At 40.9% G+C, this 27,872-nt stretch overlaps 1 protein-coding gene across 10 annotated transcripts in view; it reads left to right on the top strand.

Moving 5' to 3' along the window:
* LOC125004004 (teneurin-3) overlaps nucleotides 1–16,665 on the top strand; it is a 322,776-nt gene extending 306,111 nt beyond the window's left edge. For all 10 annotated transcript variants that reach the window (XM_047578303.1, XM_047578307.1, XM_047578305.1 and 7 more), the window contains 13 exons: nucleotides 68–240; nucleotides 325–451; nucleotides 7,405–7,602; nucleotides 7,697–7,756; nucleotides 8,142–8,486; nucleotides 9,460–9,704; nucleotides 9,779–9,960; nucleotides 10,461–10,663; nucleotides 11,122–11,232; nucleotides 11,313–11,455; nucleotides 11,538–11,662; nucleotides 12,701–12,831; nucleotides 14,322–16,665. In XM_047578303.1, the coding sequence (XP_047434259.1) occupies nucleotides 68–240; nucleotides 325–451; nucleotides 7,405–7,602; nucleotides 7,697–7,756; nucleotides 8,142–8,486; nucleotides 9,460–9,704; nucleotides 9,779–9,960; nucleotides 10,461–10,663; nucleotides 11,122–11,232; nucleotides 11,313–11,455; nucleotides 11,538–11,662; nucleotides 12,701–12,831; nucleotides 14,322–15,077 (2,799 nt within the window). In that variant the 3' untranslated portion in view covers nucleotides 15,078–16,665. The remainder of the gene's footprint in view (nucleotides 1–67; nucleotides 241–324; nucleotides 452–7,404; nucleotides 7,603–7,696; nucleotides 7,757–8,141; nucleotides 8,487–9,459; nucleotides 9,705–9,778; nucleotides 9,961–10,460; nucleotides 10,664–11,121; nucleotides 11,233–11,312; nucleotides 11,456–11,537; nucleotides 11,663–12,700; nucleotides 12,832–14,321) is intronic.
* The last annotated feature ends 11,207 nt before the right edge of the window (nucleotides 16,666–27,872 follow it).

Consider the following 27,872-nt stretch of genomic DNA (forward strand, 5'->3'; position numbering starts at 1 on the left):
AATTACACATCGTCCTGTGAACGTCTGTGTGTAAAGTGACGTTACGTTTGTGTTGCTGCTCCTCCAGGTGAACGGCAGGAACTTACTCTCTGTGGATTACGACCGAGCGCTGCGCACGGAGAAGATCTACGACGACCACAGGAAGTTCCTGCTGAAGATCATCTATGACACCCAGGGCCACCCGACACTCTGGGTTCCAAGCAGCAAACTCCTGCTCTCCGTCAACCTGACCTACTCCAGGTGAGAGCCTCCTCCGCCGCTACAGTCACTGTTAGTGTGGACGGATTGTGACTCGGTGTAACGTGGCTGTGTGTACTCGTCCAGTACGGGACAGGTGACCGGTCTCCAGAGGGGTCCAACCACAGAGAAGTGGGAGTACGACAGTCAGGGAAGAATCATCTCCAGAGTCTTTGCTGACGGGAAGACGTGGAGCTACACTTATCTCGATAAGGTACTTAATTATATACTAACACAACACAATATATACTAACACAACACAATGTATACTAACACAATATATACTAACACAACACAATATATACTAACACAATATATACTAACACAACACAATATATATTAACACAATATACAGTGGGGGAAATAAGTATTTGATCCCCTGCTGAATTTGTAAGTTTGCCCACTTCCATAGAAATGATCAGACTCTGGTTTTTATGGTTGTTTACTGGTTATGGGTATAGACAGAATATCAGTCGAAAATGCATAAAAAACACACAATCTAAAAGTTATAAATTGTTATGTATTTTATTAAGGGAAATAAGTATTTGATCCCCAACAATTCACTTAGAATTCAGGCTCCTACAGATTGGCTGGTGCGCATGTGGCACACAGCTGTGCTCATTCAACTAATTACCAATACTCCTGATCTTAACTCGTCATGTATATAAAGCACACCCTGCTCTAAGAATCAGTTTCTTACATTCCAACTTCTACAGCACCATGGGCAAGACCAAAGAGCTGTCAAAAGATGTCAGGGACAAGATTGTAGACCTGCACAAGGCTGGTATAGGTTACAAAACCATCAGCAAAAGGCTTGGTGAGAAGGTGACAACTATTGGTGCCATTATTCGCAAGTGGAAGACCCATAGAAGGACCATCAACTGTCCTCGGTCTAGAGCTCCCTGCAAAATCTCGCCTCATGGAGTGAGGATGATGATGAGAAAGGTGAGGGAGCAGCCTAAAACAACACGGCAGGAGCTTGTTAATGATCTGGAAGCAGTTGGGACCTCCGTCACCAAGAAAACAGTTGGCAACACACTGCGCCGTTATGGATTGAACTCTTGCAGTGCCCGCAAGGTCCCCCTGCTCAAGAAGGCACATGTACAGGCCCGCCTTAAGTTTGCCAGTGAACATCTAAATGACTCAGAGAAGGCTTGGAGAAAGTGCTGTGGTCTGACGAAACCAAAGTTGAGCTATTTGGCATTAACTCGACCCGCCGTGTTTGGAGGATGAAAAAACGTGAGTATGACCCAAAGAACACCATACCCACGGTTAAGCATGGAGGTGGAAACATCATGTTTTGGGCTGTTTTTCAGCAAAGGGTACAGGGCAACTTCACCGCATTATGGGGCCAATGAATGCAGCCATGTACTGTAACATCTTGGACAAAAACCTTCTTTCCTCAGCAAGAACACTGAAGATGCCTCGTGGGTGGGTTTTCCAACATGACAATGACCCAAAACATACTGCCAGGACAACAAAGGAGTGGCTCAAGAAGAAGCATATTAAGGTCATGGAGTGGCCTAGTCAGTCTCCAGACCTTAACCCGATCGAAAACCTGTGAAGGGAGCTGAAGCTCCGAGTTTCCAAGAGGCAGCCAAGAAACTTGAAGGATTTAGAGACTGTCTGTAAAGATGAATGGGCCAAAATCCCTCCTGCGCTGTGTGCAAACCTGGTGACCAACTACAAGAAACGTCTCATCGCTGTGCTTGCCAACAAAGGTTTCTCTACAAAGTACTGACTTGTGTTGTGCTTGGGGATCAAATACTTATTTCCCTTAATAAAATACATAACAATTTATAACTTTTAGATTGTGTGTTTTTTATGCATTTTCGACTGATATTCTGTCTATACCCATAACCAGTAAACAACCATAAAAACCAGAGTCTGATCATTTCTATGGAAGTGGGCAAACTTACAAATTCAGCAGGGGATCAAATACTTATTTCCCCCACTGTATACTAACACAATGTATACTAACACAATGTATACTAACACAATGTATACTAACACAACACAACATATATATATCCTTCCTTCCTTCCTTCCTTCCTTCCTTCCTTATCTTCTACTTTTCCTTCCTTCCTTCCTTCCTTCCTTCCTTCCTTCCTTCCTTCCTTCCTTCCTTCCTTCATTCCTTCCATCCTTCCTCCCTTATGTCCTATTTTTCTTTCTTTCCTTCCTTCCCTCCTTCCTTCCCTCCTTTCTTCCTTCTTTCTGTCCTACTTTTCTTTCCTTCCTCCCTTCCTTCCTTCCCTCCTTCCTTCCTTCCTTCTTTCCTTCCTTATGTCCTACTTTTCTTTTGTTTCCTTCCTTCCCTCCTTCCTTCCTTCCTTCCTTCCTTCCTTCCTTCCTTCCTTCCTTCCTTATGTCCTACTTTCTTTCCTTCCTTCCTTCCTTCCTTCCTTCCTTCCTTCCTTCCTTCCTTCCTTCCTTCCTTCCTTCCTTATGTCCTACTTTTCTTTCCTTCCTTCCTTCCTTCCTTCCTTACCTCCTTCCTTCCTTCCTTCCTTATGTCCTACTTTTCTTTCCTTCCTTCCTTCCTTCCTTCCTTCCTTCCTTCCTTCCTTCCTTATGTCCTACTTTTCTTTCCTTCCTTCTTCCTTCCTTCCTTCCTTCCTTCCTTCTTCCTTCCTTCCTTATGTCCTACTTTTCTTTCCTTCCTTACCTCCTTCCTTCCTTCCTTCCTTATGTCCTACTTTTCTTTCCTTCCTTACCTCCTTCCTTCCTTCCTTCCTTCCTTATGTCCTACTTTTCTTTCCTTCCTTCCTTCCTTCCTTCCTTCCTTATGTCCTACTTTTCTTTCCTTCCTTCCTTCCTTCCTTCCTTCTTCCTTTCCTTCCTTCCTTCCTTTTCCTACTTTCCTTCCTTCTTACTTTCCTTCCTTCCTTCCTTCCTTATGTCCTACTTTTCTTTCCTTCCTTCCTTCCTTCCTTCCTTCCTTATGTCCTACTTTTCTTTTGTTTCCTTCCTTCCTTCCTTATGTCCTACTTTTCTTTCCTTCCTTCCTTCCTTATGTCCTACTTTTCTTTCCTTCCTTCCTTCCTTCTGTCCTACTTTTCCTTCCTTTTTAAGAGACACAGTAAATGAACACATCAGTGAACAAAGAGAGAAAGAAAGAAACATGACACATCTTTGGTTTGACCGACTTTTTCTTCAGCTGCTTGAACCAGCGGCACGTTTGTGGTTGTGCATCATTTCTAACATATGTCCTGCAGGAGCGCGTAGATGTAGACACTAAAAACAGATTTAAATAAAAACTTTTTCATGCACGATAAACCTTTGTGCTTCAAAGAGACACAAACTACCACAGACACACATTCGAGCCGACACTTTCCTTCTGAAGGAGAAACTCAAATCTGCAGAGACACCAGAAGATAAATGACGTGCACATACAAACACACAAACAGTTTGTTCTCGCGGAGCAAGGTTACGGTGTTTGCCATAAATTGAAGCCTTCTCCCCCCGGTGTAAAATATCACAAAGACCAACAGAGCCCCCAGTCGTACAGTGATACAGCACGTCCTTCCCTTTCCTCTCAGAAGTTCAGAGAAGACCCACAAACAACGTCTGACGTGGAGTTCCACAAGGTCACGTCATAGTTTCTATAGGCAGGGATTCATTGACCTTGTTTAGATGCAGGGGGGGGAGCAGGTGATGAAACACCTGTGCACCTGTGAACATGCTCTTCAACTCTGGATGTGTAACAAGGTGAAACCTGGCAAGTGAGACAAGTTTCACTTTAAATGCGCAGTGTTTCTCTAAAGACGAGGGAATAACGGGTGGAGAGGAAATCAGAGCAGGAAAACAGCTGTTGTTTCTGAAGGAGGACAAGAGAGAGAGGAGGCTCTTTACCACGAGAGCGGAGAAGAAAAAGAAACAAACAGAATGAGGAGGATGAATGAGACGGGACGGATAAATCTCACACTGTGAACAGCGAACAGAAAGAAAGAAATGACAGAGGGAGATGGAGGCGGCTCATGTTTAAGGCGATATACAGAAACAGAGGCAGTACTGCAGAAACAAGACCCCTGGATGGGGGAGAAGGGGGGAGGGAGGGAGAGGGGGCTGAGCTGAAGGATGCTGGACAGGGACAGAAATAGCAGATTGTGAATGAAGAGTGAAATAAAGGACAGCTATTCAACTACCAGATTCTAAAACTGAGATCTTTAGCTGTTAATAACGAGGAGGTAATGACAGTTTTCAAACCAACACAAATAGATATAATTACATAACTCTTCACTCTTCATTCATCACCATCTTTCATCCTCAATACTTTTTCTGAAGTATAAGAATAGACGTTTTTACCTGGGAGCATCAAAATCATCACCATGTTATTATTATTAGTTTATTGATCCATCAGTGTAAATGGGCCAGACTTTAAAGAAGACTTTAAAACGACAATCGTAAAACAGACAATTACAGAAACGGACGCACACATTTGACCCACAATTATATACATATACATAAAACACATTAATGGACCAACAACCAAAGAGTGTGTGCATCACATTAAGAAACCTGTTCAGGTTGTGTGAGTACATTTTTTACCTGTGTGTAGGTTGAGCTTTACTCCGCCCACACTTGGATATTCCTAATATGGGCATGGGGGTGATGTTGGGGCGGAGCTAAGGCAGCCTGGACGTTAAGACCTGCATCTTTCTGTCCAGACTGGATTAAACCGATGGGTTTACCCGTTTAAGGGTTGACAAAGACGCACTTATTGAGTCCATGAACCGGTTTGTATCAGTTTAACGCGCTGCATTGTGGGTTGGTTGCCAGGCTTCACAAAGTGCTGCGTTCGCTTTCTGAACTGCTGTGGGAATTTCGAGTTCATTCCACTCGGCGGATGCGTCTAGTATTTTCACCAGTTTATTAGCCCTGAAATAATTCATATTTATCTCAAAAATCGAGAATAATTTTCACATAAGAATCAAGAGAGAATGAAAAAGAACAGGACTGACTTTGGATATTTGATCCGTCCAGAAATCCTTCCTGTCCCCCGTTGTCCTCCTCCTCCTCCTCCTCCTCCTCCTCCTCCTCTTCCTCCTCTGGAGGACATGACTCTGAGGAAAGTGATCAAACAGACCTGATCCTTCACCCTGATACAGATCTAGTATCTAGTTCAGGGTTGAGTTGATGTGCGTTTTATGGGACAGAGACGAGGCGGGACATTCAGAGAGACGGTAATCTTTTTCATCTTCAGCCTCAGGATCAGGAGCACTGAGGGGAGAAGACTGCAGGATGGAGGGGGGAGGAAAATTAGAGTATGGAGGGGGAGGTTCGGGGGCGGGGGGGTGAGGAGTCAAAGCTATTAAAAAAGAGTGTTTCCTCATGATTCATGAATTTTAATTTCAACCCTGCAGTTATTTTATTTTAATTTTTTTTGATAAAGTAGTTGAGTGCATAATTTCATTAAAATATATCTTTAAAGCAGTTTAGAGTAGGTTATATATATAAATATATAAAGTGCAGAAATACAGAGACAAGAACAACTAAGTTAACAATAAATAAAACTATAGAAACGAACCAGCGTAAATGTAAAAGTGAAAGAAGTGGGTGAAGCCAAGAGGACAGGAAGCATATTCTGCTACATCTCATTCAGTTTCTTCCTCTGTTCATCTGCTCTGTTCCTGTTAGGAGCCTCGTTGTGTCTAAAAGCAGAATTTATGTGAACGGATGCAGCGTGGTGAACGTTATGAGGACTGTTGAGTTTATACATGTACCCCGAGACTAAAGGAGGAGCTTTAACTGAAGTTAAAATACCTCAGAGACTTTCCCTCCTTCATTCTCCTGCTGTAACACTGGATCCTCTCAGACTCTTTTTCTGATTGGTCACAGTTTTACATGTGACATAATGAAATTATAAATGGAAACCAGCAGCGGGTTAATGCACTAAGATGTATTACTGTCCTCTGGTTCATGTGCACCGATCAGCCATAACATTATGACCACTGACAGGAGAAGTAAATAACATTTAAACCATATCGATTTAGTGTTCTGCTGGGAAACTCTTGGACCTGATATTCATTCATGTGGATGTTACTTAGTCATGTAGCCCCCACCTATGATCAGACCAGAACCCAGCAGGATGCAGCCTGACTAAAGACACACACACAAACCCTTTAGGAACATCTCCAAAAAAACATGAAAGAACAGCACAAGGTGTTGACCTGGCCTCTAAATTCACTAGATCCCAAACTGATCAAGTATCTGTGGGATGATCCACAGAGGCCCCTCCCCTCAAAGACTAACAACATTCATCCCCCCCAGAAGGCCCATGTCCATTCTGATGAGTCACCTACACAATATTAGGAAGGTAGCCATAATGTTGTGGCTGATTGGTGTAGATCTATAGTTCTATAATATTAAGGTAGTTATCCACTTGGACAACCAGACTCAGCTCGGTTCATTTCTCCCAGAACTGAATCCTGAGTTCACACCAGAACAAACAAACCGAGTGGCCTGGGGAGAAACTCTCAAACAATCAGAGGAGCCTCAAAGTGCTGCTGAGCTTAAATCAAGTTTTTGCATCAGAAGCTTCAGAAGTTTCAGAAGCTCAGCGTCACCTCCTCGTGAGCCAGTTCAGCAGGTTAATAAAGTCACATCGTGGAGATTCTGGTCAAATCTTCACTTCGTGCCCGAGGCAGAGCCCACACTCAGGGGAGGAGGGGGGAGTTTGTGTGAATTCATTTTAACCGATTTACCCTCCAGGTAAAGAGCTGCTGCTGCTCCCTTTAAAAACCTCCATTCTTGTTATATTTCCGATTCCAACACTAATCACTCCATCTCCTAAAACTTAGTAGTGTTGTTTCATGTTCAGATGTGACCTGTGTGGATGAATGTGGATCCTATGAAACACATACTTGTGTGTTCTGTAGGCGTCCTCTCTGCTGGCCGCTAACGTCCCCTGAGCTCCACCACTTAAAATGCAAGACGTTCTTTCTGTCTGCACCGGGATCTTTGCCTGTGGGGCCGGTGGGGCCCAGCAGATGGTGCAACAATATCAAGATATTCATCTAATAAAAGCTGATTAAAGGCTGCACCGCCAGCCCAGCTTGATTGATCTATTCATAACCTTTTATTTTCCATTGAAGAAGAAGTTTCCTGTAAGCATCACTTATTAACCGTCCTCCCTTCTCCCCCCCCCCTCCCTCCCTCCATCAGTCCATGGTGCTGCTGCTGCACAGCCAGCATCAGTACATCTTTGACTACGACTCAGGGGACCGTCTGTCAGCCGTCACCATGCCCAGCGTGGCCCGACACACCATGCAGACCATCCGCTCCATAGGCTACTACAGGAACATCTACACCCCCCCAGAGAGCAACGCCTCCGTCACCGTGGACTATTCTGAGGACGGACAGGTGTGTGCATGTTTAATTATCGCCTTCCACCGCCATGATGAAGCGTTTGTGGTCATCTGATCTGATCACCTTTCACTGACGTCTCTGTTTCCAGCTCCTCAGAGTGGCTCATCTAGGAACTGGTCGGCGGATACTGTACAAATACCGCAGACAGGTATTTAATGGAATGATTCTTACGGTTCTCACGTCATTATAGAGTTTACCTGTTTTTTTTGTTTTTTTTTTGTGCAACGAGACAAGACAGTGACATATACAGACAAACGTAGTGTGAACAAAGTGGTGATAACAGTGACAATAGAATAGTTTCCAAGCTTGCACTGAAAAAAGAAAAAATACAATAATATTGTCAGAAAGAAGAAGAAAAAAATGAGAAAATAGTAAAAAGGCCAAAAATTAAATAAAACCAGGTTTACTTGTATAAAAGTTATTTTTGTGTATTTGTAGTTATTGATTCAGTACTAGAGGAATGTCCCATGCTCTGGACTGAGATGATAATTTCTTTCTAAACTCACGTTGTGTTGTTTTGTCGGTGTCTTCAGAACAAGTTGGCAGAAATCCTTTACGACTCGACGCGGGTCAGCTTCACCTACGACGAGACGGCCGGCGTCCTCAAGACGGTCAACCTGCAGAGCGAAGGCTTCATCTGCTCCATCCGCTACCGTCAGATCGGCCCGCTGGTCGACCGGCAGATATTCCGCTTCAGCGAGGACGGGATGGTGAACGCTCGTTTCGACTACACCTACGACAACAGCTTCAGGGTGACCAGCATGCAGGCGGTTATTAACGAGACGCCGCTGCCCATCGACCTCTACCAGTATGACGACATATCTGGGAAGGTGGAGCAGTTTGGGAAGTTTGGAGTCATCTACTACGACATCAACCAGGTAAGACAGATGAAACCAATCCAGCATAACATTATGACCACCTGCCTAATACTGGGTAGGACTCGTTGTGGTGAATCATCAGAGGATGAACATGGGCCTTCTGAGGTTGGTAGTTGGGTCATTTGGATTGAGGGAAGAGGTTTCTGGATCATCCCACAGATACTTGATCAGTTTGGGATCTAGTGAATTTGGAGGCTAAGTAACATCCGCACCAATGAATACCAGGTCCAAAAATTTCCCAGCAGATCACTGAATTGTCACAAAATGGTTTAAATGTTAATCACTCCTGTCAGTGAGTGAGTGATAATGCTCCTGTCAACATTATGACAGGAGCATTATCACTCCTGTCATAATGTTGTGGCTGATTAGTAATAGTAACAAAAGCACAGAACACTGATTGTCTCCTTAAAACTTGGGACATGTTTATATCTCACAGGTGAAATAGGAAGAAATGGAACAGAAAACTGGGCCTTAGGCAAAATCTCATATTGGATTTACTGGAGCATTTTTTAGAAAGACTTTGCAGAGTCTTAACTTTATTTAAAAAATTCTTCTTCCAAGTTTGCCAAATTAAGTGCATTCACTCAGTACTACTACTCCCGTATGTGTAAAGTAGTATAACAAGTGTTTGCACCAGATTACTGCACAGATGACGAGTGCATTTCCAAATTCTCCGGTGATGCATTGAGTCCAAGGTTGTTTGTTTTGGTCCAACTATTACTTGCTGAACTTGAGGATGTTTTGGAGAATTGTCCTTGGGCTGAAAGGTTTAAAGGACCAGGATCAGGAAACCTTTGGAGCTATCCTAAAGTTCAGGTCCTGAAGGCAGTTGGAGGACGGGTCGTAATGTTTTAGTATTGTGTGATGCTGCATGTAATCTAAGTACCATCTTCTTCTTCCATATACTTTAGTGAGATAAAGTTTTCTTAAATTGTCTGTAATGGTTCAAATTCTTACTTTAATTATTTTCCAGATCATCTCCACGGCCGTCATGACCTACACCAAACACTTTGACCAGCACGGCCGCATCAAGGAGATCCAGTACGAAATTTTCCGGTCTCTGATGTACTGGATCACCATCCAGTACGACAACATGGGCCGAGTCACCAAGCGCGAGATCAAGATCGGACCGTTCGCCAACACGACCAAATACGGCTACGAGTACGACGTGGACGGACAGCTGCAGACGGTGTCCCTCAACGAGAAGATGATGTGGAGGTAATCAATTTAAAAAGAGAAGCATCACTATCTGATGATGCCTGATGTTAATGTTAGCGTCTCTGACCCTCCAGATACAACTACGACCTGAATGGGAACCTGCATCTGCTGAACCCTGGGAACAGCGGCCGGTTGACTCCTTTACGCTACGACCTGAGGGACAGAATCACTCGTCTGGGAGACGTCCAGTACCGGCTGGATGAAGACGGCTTCCTGAGACAGAGAGGAGCCGAGATATTTGAATACAACTCAAAAGGTAGGAATTAGTCTTTAATGTGTTACTGTTTCTACTGTAGTACTATTTTTTACTACTGGTGACAGGTTCTGAAATACATTTCACTGTGTATTGTACTATGTAGGACTATGGATAGGTACTGATACTGGGTACCCTAATGGATAAAACATGTCCATAATGACGTCTGAGGGTTGTATAGCGATATAAAGGCCTAGTGACACCAATATTCCTCTGGGTGGATTATGGGACAGCAGCAGCTTGAACCAATCAGAGCATGTCTTTAACTTTGATTCCTCCAGAACAAAACCACTTAGAGTGATTCTGACTTCTGTGATAGAAACTTCAGAGACCAAGACCATGAATGAGCTCCAGAATGCTCATGAACAATATTCAGTTTATTGTTCTTTTTTTTATATATATATTTTGAAAAAATGCTGGAATGATGAGAAGTTAACATGTGGTGGTTGTCTTCTTCTTCTTCTTCTTCTTCTTCTCCTTCTTCTTCTTCTCCTCTAAATCAGGTCTTCTAGTTCGTGTGTACAGTAAAGCCTCCAGCTGGACCATCCAGTACCGCTATGATGGCCTGGGTCGACGCGTGGCCTCCAGAAACAGTCTAGGCCAACACCTGCAGTTCTTCTACGCCGACCTTAACTACCCCACCAGGATCACCCACGTCTACAACCACTCCAGCTCCGAGATCACGTCCTTCTACTACGACTTGCAGGTCAGACACTGACACAACAGCCAGATTAGACACTAGAGGACTAGATTTAAAAACAGGTTCTTCTCCCAAGTCTGATTTTAACCGGTTTAACCTCCTGAGACCAGAGCTTTAGTTTAGTGAGCATCTTTAATTTCTCCAAGCTGTTTGGGATTAGTAGGACGTAGACGTATAAAAGCTGAGCATCATCTGTGAACAAGAGGTAGTTTTGGAAAAGAACCTTTTCCTGTGGACACAGGGATGGATTATAATCAAGTCACCATCGTGTGTAAACATTAAAACTTTTTATCGTATGACACCACAAAACTGTTTTACTTGGTTGAAACAAATGTAAACATGTATTTAGAGCATTAGAACGTCAGAGCTGATTCTTGACACTTGTCAACATTATCACATTAGACAACATTAGGACACTCCGTAAACTTCATTAAGATTTCTTTTTTTATGTTATTTATATACAGGGTCATGTGTTTGCCATGGAGATCAGCAGTGGGGAGGAGTTTTACATCGCATGTGATAACACCGGGACTCCTCTCGCTGTCTTCAGTAACAATGGACTCCTCCTCAAACAGGTGTGTGTGTTACCATGAGAGGTGTGTGTGTTGTGTGTCTTACTGTGACATTATAAATGTGTTTGTGTGTGTGTGTGTAGGTGCAGTACACTGCGTACGGTGAGGTGTACTTTGACTCCAACCCTGACTTCGTGCTGGTGATCGGTTTCCACGGAGGTTTGTACGACCCTCTGACACGACTGCTGCATTTTGGAGACAGAGATTACGACATCCCTGCAGGGAGGTAAGGACGTCCATCATAACTGATGCCGGTTTCACGTCTGAGGATGTTGTCACATCTGACTGGTGTGTGTTTGTGGTTGAAGGTGGACGACTCCTGACATCAGCACGTGGACACGTGTCGGCAAAGACCCTCGACCCTTCAACCTGTACATGTTCAGAGGCAACAACCCCATCAGCAAGATCCACCAGGTCAAAGAATACGTCACAGGTAACAGACATAGATTTTCTCATGATTGTTTGAGGCAAGGCAAGGCATTTTTATTTTATATAGCGCATTTCATACCAGGAGGCAACTCAATGTGCTTTACATAAAGACAAAGCATTTAAAAAGAGCAGCATAAAACAGAAAAAAATAGCAAAGAAAAAGCAAGAAGTACAAGACATACATTAAAACAATTCAGAGGGTTTACATTGCAGATCCAAGATTTAAAATGATTTAAAACAGCTCAGCCATAAGCACATGAACGTAGAAATGTTTTTAACCTGGATTTAAAGGTGTTCACAGTTGGGTCTGATTTGAGTTCTGCTGGTAGTTTGTTCCAGTTGTGTGCAGCATAACAGCTAAATGCTGCTTCACCATGTCTGGTCTGAACTCTGTGCTCCACTATCTGACCTGAATCAGTAGATCTCAGAGCGCTATTGGGTTTATACTCTGTTAACATGACATTCATGTATTCTGGACCTAAACCACTCAGTGATTTGTAAACAAATAGCAGAACTTTAAAATCTATTCTGTAGCTGACTGGGAGCTAATCTAAAGACTTGAGAACTGGGGTGATATGATCTGATCTATTTGTTCTGGTTAAAACTCAACTAGCCTCTAGCTAAGCCCCGCCCCCCTAAATATGTCACACTGTTTACATGCTGTGATGAGAAAGATGTGGTTGTAAATTATATAAGAATATAAGTGTAAAAAGCTGTAAAATAGAAGATAATCCAGTTAGTTTATGGCTCCAAATCAAATGTTTCTAAAGTGAAAGCAGAAATGATTTTATTATTCATCTGGATATTTCTTCTTAGAATAAATCATCTTGACAGAAGGATTCTTTAGTTTGAAGAGAGACATCCTGGTGAAATAGATCTTTACCTTGAGAAATGTAAAGATATAACAATGAGCTTAATTAAGGAAATGTCTGGTTTTATCATATGGAGACATAAAGTATTGTGTTATAAGTGGTGCCTCTAATAAGAACCAAACCATCACAGTTACATGTTACATGAACTTTTTTTCTCTCCTTCTCCATAGATGTCAACATCTGGTTGGTCACATTTGGATTTCATCTCCACAACGCGATCCCTGGGTTCCCCATCCCCAAGTTTGACCTGACGCAGCCTTCACTGGAGATGAAAAAGAGTCAGCTCTGGGATGACCTGCCTGTATGTACCCCTTTAATAAATAAAAGAATAAACTAGAAAACGACCAATGACCTCTGCATACGCACACATGTGTGTTTTGGTGTGTGTGTGTATCTATAGCTGTAATCACACAAAGTTATCTGTATGTTTGTGTGTTGGTGTGTGTTGTTGTTACATAAATGTATGGGAGACAGAGATGAGCACTATTAACAGCAGAGACATCAAGAGGACTCCCCGATTAATGAATTGGTCTGGTTGTCAATGTCGACAGAAGCACACTGGGGACAGGGACAGACAGAAAAAGGGTGAATTTTCAAAACAGTAGCTCCTATCAGAAAAACACACAGACCATGGGCATCATAAGGACTTCCCGAAGACTTTATTATGTTGTTTGTCTTATTAATAATATGTCGTAAATATTTTGGAGACACGTGCAAGTTTTAAACAGGGACCCCTTTTACTTCTCTCAGAAAATCTTTGCATTAGAGTTAAGGAGAGCAGAGAGATGTGACCACACTCAGAGGCTCCCAGTTTAAATTCTGTACGTCTCACTGCTTTGACGAGCACATTGTGAGAGACAGTTTGTCTACAATTGTGGAAAAAAATCATGTGTAGAGTGTAAATTGTGGCCAGGAGAAGTGTGAAAAGACAAAAGTTTTTAGACAGTTTCATACAACTTCCCCCACTCTAGTTGATTATGTCATCCCCTCTAGCACGAATATTCTGCGAAATACGCACCCATAATAATCTCAAAATTTCTCAAAAAATGATCATGGTCATTAAACAGTGATCAAAAACTACATGACCGATCAAAATGTGTTAAAACACCAATACACAAGGCTTGTGTCTACAGTTTAAAGTTTAAATGAAGGCTCTACGTAAAAGTATCTCTGAGCAGTAGACATTTGCAAAATTGATTTTTCTTTTTCACTCTTTTTTTCCACCATTTCCATTCATTTCAATGGAAAACTTTTCGCAGTTCTAATTTGTATTTTGTAGAGAAAAGTAATAGCACACCGATCCCGATCAAACCTTCACGGTATGTCGCCCCGTGGTCCAAATAAAGAGGAAATCCACCTTTCTGTAGCCTCAGTTGAACTCCATCAGTGGGTAGGACAGTGTACATGTCTTAGTTAAAGTTAAACATCAAAATACATTTTATAACAAGATTAAATCCGTTAATGCAAGTGTTTAAATTACTGATATGGACAAATATGTATAAATTGCGAGAAAAATGAGGTGTGCAGAAGTCTGGACAGGTTCTCAGACACAAAGACAACTCTGCAGTGATTCAGTCCAGTAAAGACTAGGTCTGTGTCTGTTTAAGGTTTTATCTGATACTCTTGAAATGATGCTGGTGGTTAAAACGTACAAACTACAAAACACCCACGTCCAAAGAGCCTTTTTATTTATAAGGCATTTTGTGACGTGCAAGTTGAACAGAATATTAATGTATTTTTTTGGTGGTCTTTAAAACGTCCTCTTCCTCCTCTTCTTCTCCTCCTCCACAGTCCATCTCCGGCGTCCAGCAGGAGGTGACCCGTCAGTCTCAGGCCTTCCTCTCCTTCGAGCGTATGCCAGAGATCCAGCTGAGCCGGCGTCATTCGGACCACACCAAGCCCTGGCTCTGGTTCTCCACCGTCAGGTCCCTGATCGGGAAGGGGGTGATGCTCGCCGTGATCCAGGGCCGCGTGGTGACCAACGCCCTGAACATTGCCAACGAGGACTGCATCAAAGTGGCAGCGGTCCTAAACAACGCCTTCTACCTGGAGGACCTGCATTTCACAGTGGAGGGGCGAGACACCCACTACTTCATCAAGACCAGCCTCCCAGAGAACGACCTGAGCGCCCTGCGCCTCACCTCGGGCAGGAAGTCTCTGGAGAATGGCGTCAACGTCACCGTGTCCCAGTCCACCACCGTCATGAACGGGCGGACGAGGCGCTTCGCCGACGTGGAGCTGCAGTACGGCGCCCTGGCCCTGCACGTGCGCTACGGGACCACGCTGGACGAAGAGAAGGCGCGAATCCTGGAGCAGGCCAGGCAGAGGGCGCTGTCGAGCGCCTGGGCCCGAGAGCAGCAGCGGGTCAGAGACGGAGAGGAAGGAATCCGGCTGTGGACGGAGGGAGAGAAAAGGCAGCTGCTGAGCAGCGGGAAGGTTTTGGGCTACGACGGCTACTACGTCCTGTCCATAGAGCAGTACCCCGAGCTAGCCGACAGCGCTAACAACGTCCAGTTTCTACGGCAGAGTGAAATAGGGAGGAGGTAACACGTCCAACCGCTCCACCCACAGACTGAGAAATAACCAACAACAATGGATGTCACAAACTGAACTGTGTTAAGACTGAAAACCACTGAAAAGGCCCCACGATCGCAAACTAGTCTTCACGTTGTAGGATTTCTAGACGTAACCATGGAGATGTAACAATCACTCGATGGAAACTCACCTGAGACGTGAAGCTCCAGGTGTGACCGATGCCTTTTCTCTCTTTTTCTAGCTCTTTTTCTTTTCTGTCTTTCACTCTATTGTCTGCCTTCAAACAGCCTGCACGCATGCCCCTCCCCCTTTCTCTTGTAGGCGGGGCTAAGCTGACTGCTCTACCTGTGTGCTACCTAGCTGTCAAACAGTGGGATGTAGAGACTCTGTAGAGCCCAGGCGTGTCCGGATGCTCCTCCTCGTCTCTAGACCTCGGTCCGTAGGATCTATCGTCTCCACGGAAACCAGTGGATCTGTTGTGGAACTGTTGTGGACTCTCTGAGAGACACAGACACAAAAAATAATAATAATAATAATAATAATAATAATGATAAAAACAAAGAAGAAGAACTACAGTTTGTATGAAGGTTATAAAACAAACAAAAAATAATAATAAGAGACTGTTTTTTCTGTTTGGACTTTTAGTTTTGTTTTTATATATAAGATTGCATTTGCTTCAGAGAAAAAGGGGATATAAAAAACAAACAAAAAAGTGTTTACATACTCTTACCTATACCACTGTTACTATTAGCACCACGCCACCGTCACCGGAGCCGACCGACCGACCACATCCCAACCAGACAGAACTTTTGATTTGTGTTTTTGTTTCTGAAACCACTCCTCCTCCTCCTCCTCCTCCTCCTCCTCCTCTTCTTCATTGTCCCCTGAGCTTTTTACAAGGTCGATAAACTCTCAGTCCTATGGCTGTGTCCGACTCCACGTGGACGTACTCCTCTGTTTGTGGACCCAGGAGAACTTCACTTCTGCAAGATGTGACTCAGCCTCATAACGCATAGACCTTGTGCTTTTATCGGTCAAAGGTAGTAGTGATGCTTGCAATAGAAACATGTTGTCATGGCTTTGGGTGGGTGGGATGGGGGGGTAATGGGGGTGGGGTGGTGGGCGGGCTGTGAGTAGTAACCAATCGTTGCTTCTCTTCTTTGTTTTTGCTTGTTTCTCCTTAAAGGGACAGTGCGTCTCCATCAGTGACATTACCGAGTACCAGTACTAGATCAAAGATCGATGTGGATGTTTCTTCTCATTGATTGTGGGTCTCTGTGCTCTTCTACAGGAGTTTTTTTTCTTTGTGTGTACGTGTGTTTACAAGAAGAGCTGGAGGGTTAATCATTTCAAAAAAAAGAAAAACTACAAAAAAAGAAGAAGAAGTGAACGAGCAGGAACTTTACAGAGAGATAACATCATACGCTACCAGTCTTTTTTCAGAGAGACGAGCTGACAATGTTTTAATGGGTTTATCTTTTTTTGTTGCTTTGTTTTCAAGGTTGAGAAATTCCACTTATCCGTACATCAATATTAGTCTCAGAGAAAGTAATTTATGTACAGTGTTTCTACGGTAAAGAATAAAAATCCTTGAAACTAGCGTTGTTGGTCTTTTGTTGCGTCTCGACTGTGAAGGGCAGACTAATTTATTTTATTGTAATTAATTAGATTCTACTTTTAGTTTGTACTTTAGTGTCATTTAGTCAATTCATTTTACCACAGCTTAAAATATAAAAGACCTCAATCATTCTCCAAAATAAATACTTGACGGTGACATTCTTAACTCATATTATTGTTTTATCCTTTTTGTGTGTAAATTAACCTTTTTGCCTGTGACCAATGAGCTTCAGCACATTCACACACAAGTTGACAGTGACATCTAAATAATGAAATGCCTTGCTCTTAAATAGTCTTTTAACCCTCATGCCCTGATAAGGACAAACGTGTCCTTTTCCATTATATTTGATAACTTAGTGGTAGTTCTACTTTTTACTATCATATTTGGCAAAGGTGTGTATTTGCTCAAATCCCATAATGCTCAATTTTTATGCTGTGTAACCCAAACTGTTACCTTTAAGGGACAAAAGTGTCCTCTTCAAAAATATCCTAAAAATAGAATATGTTTATATTTTTTCTTTTTTTACATGAATGTTTTAATCCACTTCAGTACCATTCATAAATACCAAAAGCTTGCTTATTTTCTTTTAAACTTTTATATATCAGTGTTTGTGATGGCATCACAAATTTTTTGAAGAAAAAACAAATCAAAAATCGGAATGTTTTTAATAATATAAATGCAAAGTGGGCTTAGGGGATATTTAGAGCTTTGGAGAGCCAGTGATCAGTAGCAACATTGATTTTGATGGGTTTTTATTTCTTTTGTAGTGCCCGATTTAAAAATCAGTTCCATTTAAACCCGTTAAAAATCTGTTGTAACTGCTGCTGCACTTTGGCTTTTTTTCACGTTCAGACTCATTCTCGCTGAGAATCATTGTCTCAGTGTCTGTTTCGGTGAGCCCAGTTACACAAATGGTTTGTTTTGCATTAATATTGTACATTTCTTGAATATCCATGTTTGTTTGTTTCTATTCTACACTCACAACAATGATATAAAATTCACAAAAATTTGATTCTAAAGAATGTAAAATGTCTGTTCAGACTGTATTAAACCACGTCCATATTGTGTTAATCCTCTTGGCTGGCTCGCCAAAAATGCATACACGTAACACAATCTCATAGTACATGGGAAAAGGGTGACTATCGTGTACTCAGTACTTAGGCCAATCAAAAGATATAAGTATGCTCAAGGAGGATAGGCAGAACACAGACAGCGTTTAAAAAATATACATATATATATATATATATATTCCTTTATTGGCAGTTAACTGCCACTTCAAGTGCAGAATAAAACTTTTCCAGTAGACTTAATTTCCTTCTCAGCATCAAAACTTTGTATCAACTTAGATTATGGCATTTGGTAGTTGTTATGCCCCGGCCTAGGGATACCTAAACATAACATAAACACCAACTCTTATGAAAAGTAACACAGAACACGGAGAGATGCATTCCAAAACGAAGGGATTTATTTACCCAAACGAACATAAAGTCTTCGGGGTGAACAATACCTAAAACAACAAACAAAACAAGCTGGATTTGAAAACTGACTTGCCTAGCCAAAAGAAAAAGGAGTCAACAAAACAACAGGTTTTCTACCCTCACTCCCTACCAACAAAACAAGAGAAAAGATGGACAAAAGTAAAAGGCTACTCACCCCTACTAATATGGGACTGCGCACTATAACTACTATTTACAATATTTACATGAGAGATAACCTATCTCATCCGCAACATAACTGAATCACAACAATCACAAGAAGTTCGGAGTGGATTGGCGTCGGCGAATCCATTCCAATTCCATTCCATTCCTCCAATCAGCAGCCTCCAGCTGCACGCGCCCATCCTGGGAAAACACAAGGACACAGCTCCCCCCTGGACAGGGAGGGACAACACAACAGAAAGAACAAAACCAAATGCAAATTATGACCACTACGGTCATAACAGTAGTCCTTAACTGAACAACAAAACGATGGGCAGTAACACCGCTTAAAGTGACAAAGAATGATAACCAAAAAATAGTTCAAGTATAAGGAAAGAGAGTAAAAAGTCAGGATCAAGTCAATGTCAAGGTTTGTCCATGTTTAGTGTGTGTAAAATTGTCAATCTACGCAGGTAGTGTGATTTTGTGTTGATATATTATCTGTATGAAGATGGTTTCTTTTCCTGATGCAAAATGAAGCAGCCTAGGCTCTGGCTCGCCATTTGAATCCAATCATACTCCAAACACACACCAACCAGAGTTTCTCTCAATAAAACAAGATATCTGTGCGGTGAGGTTTGAGGCCTGAAACTCCCCTCCGGTGAATAAAGATAATCCAGAATCAATATCTCAACTGAAACGTTGCTTTTACAACTCTTAAGATATATCGTTAATCAACTTAACACTACCTTGCCATAGCATGTGTGTGTCTTCGTCCGCATCAGTGCATGGAATGAAACTGATAAAGAACTAGGGTGTTGCCCAGCGCTCAAACATTTGGGTGTGTAACTACATTACTATGATCCCATTCGTCCCAATTACTTTTTTATAACAAACTTGGGAGCTGCAAATAACAATACGGCAACAGTAACATTTTGTTTTTAGTCGGCATATAAAATTGTAAACTGTAAAGTTATATAAAAAATCTTCAAATCCATGAAAATTGGTATTACTGCTGATCAGTGACATGCCCAAAGCTCTAATGATCCCTCCAAGAAAAATACATTTAGATTATTGAAAATAATTACATTTTTGTGATTTTGTTTTTGTTGTTTTTTTTTGTTTGTTTGTTTTTGTTGTTGACACACTGACATAAAAGGTTAAAAGTCAGAAAATAATCAATCTTTTGGTATTTGTGATTAGGAATGAAGTGGATTAAAACATTTAAAATGCAAAAAAAATATATATATATATGTTATATATAAATATATATTATAATAAAAATATTAACATATTCTATTTTTGAGGCATTTTTGGAGAGGACACTTTTGTCCCTAAAATCAGGTTAAAAGGTTAAAAGCGTAACAGCTCCGTCAATTTGGTGGCACAGTGGATAGTGCTGATGACTTACGGTATGAAGGTCCTGGGTTTAAATCCCTGTGGTGGAGATGTAGGCTAACCTAAGACTCAGCTACTTTTTGGAAACAATGTGTTAGGCAGTTTATAAAATCTAATTTTATAATTGAAACTTGTTTATTTATGATTATTAACTCTTCCAGTTTATAACGACACACAAATTGTATCAAATAGTAATAAGCTATAAATTCACTAATGAGCAAGTACTACTTAGAGGACAGTGGGACTTCAATTGTGACGTCAGATGTGTGTGCTACAGACGGTCTAATGCTTGACAGTATGCACCATTCCGAACATATAATAATCAAAAATGATGGGGAGAAACTCATCTAAAAGCCTTTATCAGGCATTGCCACCTAAACAAAACACAAATAAAACAGTGAATATTTCATTTAGTGCTTCTATTAACCTCACTACTTCAAGACAGACACACAAAAGGTGTCATATGAAAGCAGAAATGCTGCTGAATAATACAACATCTGTCTCTTCACTGTGCAACAAAAACTCAGAGAGTTAGAAGTCAAAGAGTCCTACAAAATCATAAAGTATGTCTTACTTTTGCTGTTTTGTCATTAAAAGTTATATTCCAGCTCCAAACATGCGGCTAATGGCTTCTGCTATGACTCTGTGTCAGTTTGAAATGAATCAGGAAGCTCCCGTTTGTTTACATGAAAAGGAAGAGGTTTCTAGGTTGGGTGTAGCGTCGCTGACCATATGCAATCTTTGTGTGTACTTCATTCTTGATCGTCATTTTTGGTTGCTACGGTAATTTGAGGATGGTGTTCGATTCTCTAGACTGTGATGGGCCGATAGAGGTCTCAGTCATTAAAACTGACCTATTGGTTGTTGAGATATTCTCCTTTGAGTTCATCAGATTTTACATTACTAATTCATAATTACTAGGCTACTATCCCACATATCAGGAGGGGTTTTTACTCTAAATAATGTTTTTTTGTTTTGTTTTCTTTGTTTGTTTTTTTTTAGACGAGAACAGAAATTTATATTTTTTACTTTGTTCCAGGTGAATTTTCTCTGACACAGTAACATATATCTTTATTCTGACACTTTTAAAGCAATCTCACTGGTGTTTGTGTATAATTTTGGTCTCCTGTGACACAAACACCAGTGAGATTGCTTTAAAAGTGTCAAGAATAAATTATCAAAATTAAATGACCAAAATTATGCATACACATGAGGACATCACAGGAGGTTAAAGTGGGTCAGCAGTAACTGCACAACTACTATTGGCAAAACGAAATGAGAAGAAAAATCTGCCTTGTTACCTGACGTCTTCATTTAAATGTTATTTATTTTGTTGCCCTGAGTCAGAATCCTACCAGGTGTAGAATTAAACTCCAGTATCTGGTTGTTTCATCACTATACAGACACTTTCAAACTAAACATGGTTGTGGCACAAATCACATGTTTTAATCAAGCATTTCTGAAAATTAGCCACAGTGATATCTTTACTTCTTCCTGCCTCTACAAGGCATCCTTCTGAGAAATAAACACCTCAAAAACTAAGGAGATGGTTCATAATTTTGGTAAACCTCCTTCATCCATCTTCCCAACCAGCAGTAAAAACCAGCACAGATATTGAGGTGTCAGTTTCAGTGGATACTATCTGAAAACCTAGCTGATGTGTACTTACTTCAAAAACGGGAATGAGAAGGTTTTCTTTGTGTTTTATTGAATCTGCTTTAATCTGCTGCTTTGGTTCATTTTTGTCAGTTTATTTCACACTTATAAATGTTATTGCCAACATCTGTCAAAAAACATTTATAGACCCATTAATGGTGAAAATAAGATTTCAACATAGCATATCCACCCCATAGAGTTACACCGTAGAATGTAACCTCAGATGTAGCAAACATGGCGCCCATGATATGAGTTGGACAGACTCTAATATACGGCTCTGACTGATGAGTGGTCACTGCCCTCTGGTGGCCACGATGAGGACCTGCAGCTAAACCACACACTATTAAAAAAAAAATTACAGTTTAGAAATATAACCAGGAAATACAGTGCAGAAAATGACGAACATACCATTGAATCCTGCCTTAAAATTTCAGGCCACATTTAAGCTAAAAAGAATCTTAAACCTTTATTACTGCTTTTAAGTTTTAAACCATTGTTCTCGATTTGTAATGGATGGTGTTGTCTCATCGCCTGGTAAAGATTATAATTCTGAGTGAGGAATTAGTGAGATTCTGTACAACGACAGCACATATGTTGAACACGCTGTAAAAATACGTGACAAATATGATGAACAAAAAAATCATAAAAACATGGGACCAGAACATACACTGTAAAAAAGCAGCAATGAGATATGCTGTAAAAATATAACCAGGAAGTACACTGTAAAATAAATTACAATCATTTACAATGTAAAAATGACATGTGAAAATAACATGTGATCTGATGAAGACGAAGATGAAGATCTGATGGAGTCTCTGGTCTGACTGTGAGCTGTTTCTTTGCTGTCGTCTTTAAACTCACCAGTTCCTACAGTTCACCAGCAGCTATAGAATCAGGAAACACTCAACTCCTCATCTGACAAATCCAACCAATAATCAAAGACACATGAAGCAGATGCTGCTCTGATCCAATAAATGTGTGGATGAAGGAGGAGGAACATAACGAGGAGGAGACAATATTTGGTTTGTGTCTGAATCATTGATGAGGGACTGGACTTGATTTGTTGGAGCTCTGTGAAGAGTTGAAGTGCAGCTCTGTTGATGGTCTTAAATGGAGAGCATCTGGATGAAGCTCTCCTCTCCACCTCCCAGTAACATGGTCCAATCAGAGTCTGCTTCAACCTCTGGATCATCAGGACACAGCTCATCCTCCTGTTTATTACCTCCACCACCTGTAGAGAGGAGGAGAAAGAAGAGAGGAGGTGAAGGAGTGTTTCCAGAGACTCCCTTCATCATCACATCCAGTAGAAAGAGCAGCAGGGACTTGAGTCCTGTTCAGAGCAGCAGTGGAGCAGCTGTGGAGCTCAGCCAGCTTCCTTTCAGCTTCATGTTAACGTGTTGGAGTGAACACACACAGACCTGCAGAGACTTTTAGCATCAAGTCTGTTTCCTCTGCAGATTTCACCAAGAAACTGCTGAGAGTCCTGAACGCTTCATTACTGCACCAACACTTTAGTGACGGATTTACTGCTGCTCCATGGAAACAATGATCAGCTGACTAAGAAACTCATGGTTAATAAATGTAATGCTGCTTCTGTGATGTGCAGGCTTCAGTCAGACTGATCTCAGAGCTGTGATCAGCTGTTGATCAGATGTGATGAATGACCACCACTGTCTCTATACATCTTGGAAGGCTGTCAGCTGGAATCCAGCTTTATTTCCTGGACACATCAACACAACAACAACAGTCGTCATCCCATACACTCAAACACATGATCACAACAAGCTTCTGGCTCATCTGATTGGCTGACTGTTGTCTCTTTGTCGTTCTGTCCAATCCTGAAGCCTGTCTCCATTCTCCTCTCACAGCTTCACTGAGAAGCTGCAGGTTTACAGGAAACACTGGATCTTTGATACTAACTGTGTTTAGAACGATACTGATGAAAGCAGCATGGACTGACTGGAACCCTCTACTCACTCCAGAGTCTTCAGTTTATAGTCTGGACTCGTCTCAAGATCAAGAAGCTGCTTCACATCTGAATCCTTCAGGTTGTTGTATCTCAGGTTCAGATATCTCAGATGGGAGGGGTTGGACTTCAGAGCTGAGACCAGAGAATCACAGCTGATCTCTGACAAACTGCAGCTCCAAAACCTGAATAAAGAATAAAAGATGTGAGTTTACAGAGTTCCTGTTGAAATCATACAGAGTTTCATCATGTGTTCAGAGCTGAAGGTTCAGAATGAACCAGTTTAAAACCTGGAAACTCCAAACAGGTGAATCCAACAGGAAGCAGCTTCAAACAGTCAAATAGAAGAAGAGAAGAAGAACTCTCATTAATATTAATGACAACATGCTGCTCCTGCTTCAATGAAGACGTGGCTCCATCTCTATAAGCACAACTAAAAACCCTCAGACATTTATTTCACTTTCTACTCAAAGTTCAGAGAAGCTCAGATGAAAACGGGACATGTCACATTTTTAAAATCTGATTTTAAATGATTGAAGCCTCTGTTTGGATAAAGTAGATCGTTTTTTTTTCCCACATATAATCAACATGTAAATCCATGTTTCATCAACCCTGTTACTAACATATCAGGTTCAGTTTGAAAAGCTTTTAAATCCATATTCAGAACTAATCTGATAAACTATTAAATATGAAATGACACTTGGTACGTCAAGTGTCTTTGTAAAACTAAAATTTCAATGATTTGTCTTTTCCAAGGATGACTAAGCTCATTTACAATCAACTCTTTCAAAACGTGTTGAAGTAAAATAATCAAAGCACATTTTCTTTGAGTGGATTACTGGCTGCTTTGACTTTATATCTAGAATGTGTTGATTTTACATTTGTCTCATCATTTTTAAATGACAGTAGAAAACTATATATGTAACAGGCTGACACCAGTAAATGAGCTGGTTCTACTGCTCGTTTCAGTTCTAGTTATGAGAGCAATAGAGTTCTGATAACACATTAATAATCCTTTCATTCACAATGACTCAGATATTTAGGATATTTATTGAGGTTTAGTCAGAAAGAGAATGGAACATGATGAAGCCATAGATGTAAATGTAAAGGGATTTAACTGATGACATGATGAATTCAGTTAGAATCTATTTATCATGTTTGGCCTCAACAGCAGAAACTAAATCCTGATATTTTTCTGCTGGAACCCTTGAGTTCAGACAGTGGTGCCCTAACAACAGCAGTGAACTGCTGCATTCAGCAACAACACAACAATGAAGCTTCTCATCCAACATCATCCAATCACTAAACTGGCTCAACTAAACATTTGACAGTGTGGGCTCAACATTTTAGAGACTGAACTATTTCAATCATTGTCAGCTTCATCAATGACGTCAAAGAATGGTCAGTTGGTTTTAATGTGAAACAACATGAGCTGAAACTGAAGCTGGAAATCAAGAGTGTCAGAGTTTCAGAGTCAATCATCCAGTGGAGGATTTTTCTTCTTCTATGAAGCTTTGAAATGTGGAGCTCAACATGGCTCTGCCACAGTCAATAGACTAAAGCACAGAAGAAAAAAAAAACAGACTTTATCATGAAGATCCTCAGTGTGGATCAGTAGAATATCAGCCTGATGTCACCACAACTTTACCATCATATTCATCTCAGCACACAAAGAAAACATGGAGTCTGACCTCAGAGTCTCCAGTCTACAGTCTGGACTCTCCAGAAAACCACACAGCTGCTTCACTCCTGAATCCTTCAGGCTGTTGAAGCTCAGGTCCAGATGTTTCAGATGGGAGGGGTTGGACTTCAGAGATGGTCCCAGAGAATCACAGCTGATCTCTGACAAACTGCAGCTCATTAACCTGAATAAAGAATAAAAAATGTGAGTTTACAAAGTTCCTGTTGAAATCATACAGAGTTTCATCGTGTGTTCAGAGCTGAAGGTTCAGAATGAACAAGTTTAAAACCTGGAAACTCCAAACAGGTGAATCCAACAGGAAGCAGCTTCAAACAGTCAAATAGAAGAAGAACTATCATTAATATTAATGACAACATGCTGCTCCTGCTTCAATGAAGACGTGGCTCCATCTCTACAAGCACAACTAAAAACGCTCAGACATTTATTTCACTTTCTAGTCAAAGTTCAGAGAAATGTTGACTAATGATGGTCCAGACTATAAGAGAAGTTCAGGTGATGATGGAGACATTTAAATGAGGACTAAACATGACGCTTCATTTCATCATTGATCTTTACATTTAATTAGTTGTCAAACCTGACTGGACCATTTTCATTATTGTCCATGGACATAGTTCAACAAGCTGCTGCCATATTGACTATTACTGCTGATAATAGACTGAAGTGGATTTTATATATTACATTTATTCTATTTGTTTCTAGTGTCTATTGTATTTCTATCTTTAAGGTGAGAGAAAAAAAACATCTGTTTGATTCTACTCTATGGCAATATAGAGAAGTAACAATGAAAACCTTCGAAATCTAAAACTCTTGAATCCTGACTAAAATCAAATATATAGTAGTAGAGTCACAGTTTTCTGAGGACAACGTGATGTCTTCAATCCAAAGAGATTCAGTTTAAAATGAGAGAAACCAGAGAAAAGAAGAAAGTCATTAGAAAGTGGAAGCAGCAGATGTTTGCTACTGCTCCCTGATCAATGACTCCAACAACCAATCAGCTGATTGATCAGCTTCATCTTTCATCAGCAGCAAAATGAAATATTGAATATTTCAGCTTCTAGACCATCACATGGTTCATCCAAGTGTTGGAGCAAACAGAGACTGAATATTAGTTACTACCTCATAAATAAAAGAAAACTGATTGAATCAGAGCTGACTGACCTCAGAGTCTCCAGTCTACAGTCTGGACTCTCCAGAAAACCACACAGCTGATTCACTCCTGAATCCTTCAGCTTGTTGTTACTCAGCTCCAGATGTTTCAGATGGGAGGGGTTGGACTTCAGAGCTGGTCCCAGAGAATCACAGCTGATCTCTGACAAACTGCAGCTCATTAACCTGAATAAAGAATAAAAAATGTGAGTTTACAAAGTTCCTGTTGAAATCATACAGAGTTTCATCATGTGTTCAGAGCTGAAGATTCAGAAGAAACAAGTTTAAAACCTGGAAACTCCAAACAGGTGAATCCAACAGGAAGCAGCTTCAAACAGTCAAATAGAAGAAGAGAAGAAGAACTCACATTAATATTAATGACAACATGCTGCTGCTTCAATGAAGACATGGCTCCATCTCTACAAGCACAACTAAAAACCCTCAGACATTTATTTCACTTTCTACTCAAAGTTCAGAGAAATGTTGACTAATGATGGTCCAGACTCTAAGAGAAGTTCAGGTGATGATGGAGACATTTAAATGAGGACTAAACATGACGCTTCATTTCATCATTGATCTTTACATTTAATTAGTTGTAAACCTGACTGGACCATTTTCATTACCGTCCATGGACATAGTTCAACAAGCTGCTGTCATGTTGAGTATTACTGCTGATGATATATCACACTGATAATAGACTGAAGTGGATTTTATATATTACATTTATTCTATTGTTTCTAGTGTCTATTTTATATCTATGTTTAAGGTGAGAGAGAAACAGCTTTTTGATTCTACTCTATGACAGTTTAGACAAGTGACAATAACAATCTTTGAAATGTAAAACTCTTGAATCCTGACTAAAATCAAATATAGTAGTAGTAGAGTCACAGTTTTCAGAAGACAAGGTGACGTCTTCAATCCAAAGAGATTCAGTTTAAAATGAGAGAAACCAGAGAAAACAAGAAAGTCATTAGAAAGTGGAAGCAGCAGATGTTTGCTACTGCTCCCTGATCAATGACCTCAACAACCAATCAGCTGATTGATCAGCTCCAATTTTCGTCAGCAGCAAAATGAAATATTATATATTACAGCTGATCTCTGACAAACTGCAGCTACTCAACCTGAATAAAGAATAAAAGATGTGAGTTTAATACTGTGTTGCTGCCACACTTGACCAGCAACAAACAACGAATGTTAGTTGAGAGGATCTTCTGGATCCAGATGTGACTCTTCAGCTATAATCACAAACATTCATTGACTTCAACAACTAACAGTGGACGTTTTCTACACGTTCTGCTACAAACACTTGGAGACAAGGACACAGAAAAAATGAACTAAAGGACATTTACAGATTGATGGAGGAAAATTAATAAGATTCAGTTGGAGATTAAACATATCAGATCTACAACAGTAACAGGCAGTGAACTCACTCCAGAGTCTCCAGTCTACAGTCTGGACTCTCCAGAAAACCACACAGCTGCTTCACTCCTGAATCCTTCAGGTTGTTGTTAGTCAGGTCCAGATGTTTCAGATGGGAGGGGTTGGACTTCAGAGCTGGTCCCAGAGAATCACAGCTGATCTCTGACAACCTGCAGCTAATCAACCTGAATAAAGAATAAAAGATGTGAGTTTACAAAGTTCCTGTTGAAATCATCCAGAGTTTCATCACGTGTTCAGAGCTGAA

This window comes from Mugil cephalus, chromosome 2 (genome assembly GCF_022458985.1).
Source record: "Mugil cephalus isolate CIBA_MC_2020 chromosome 2, CIBA_Mcephalus_1.1, whole genome shotgun sequence".
Classification (NCBI taxonomy): Eukaryota; Metazoa; Chordata; class Actinopteri; order Mugiliformes; family Mugilidae; genus Mugil; species Mugil cephalus.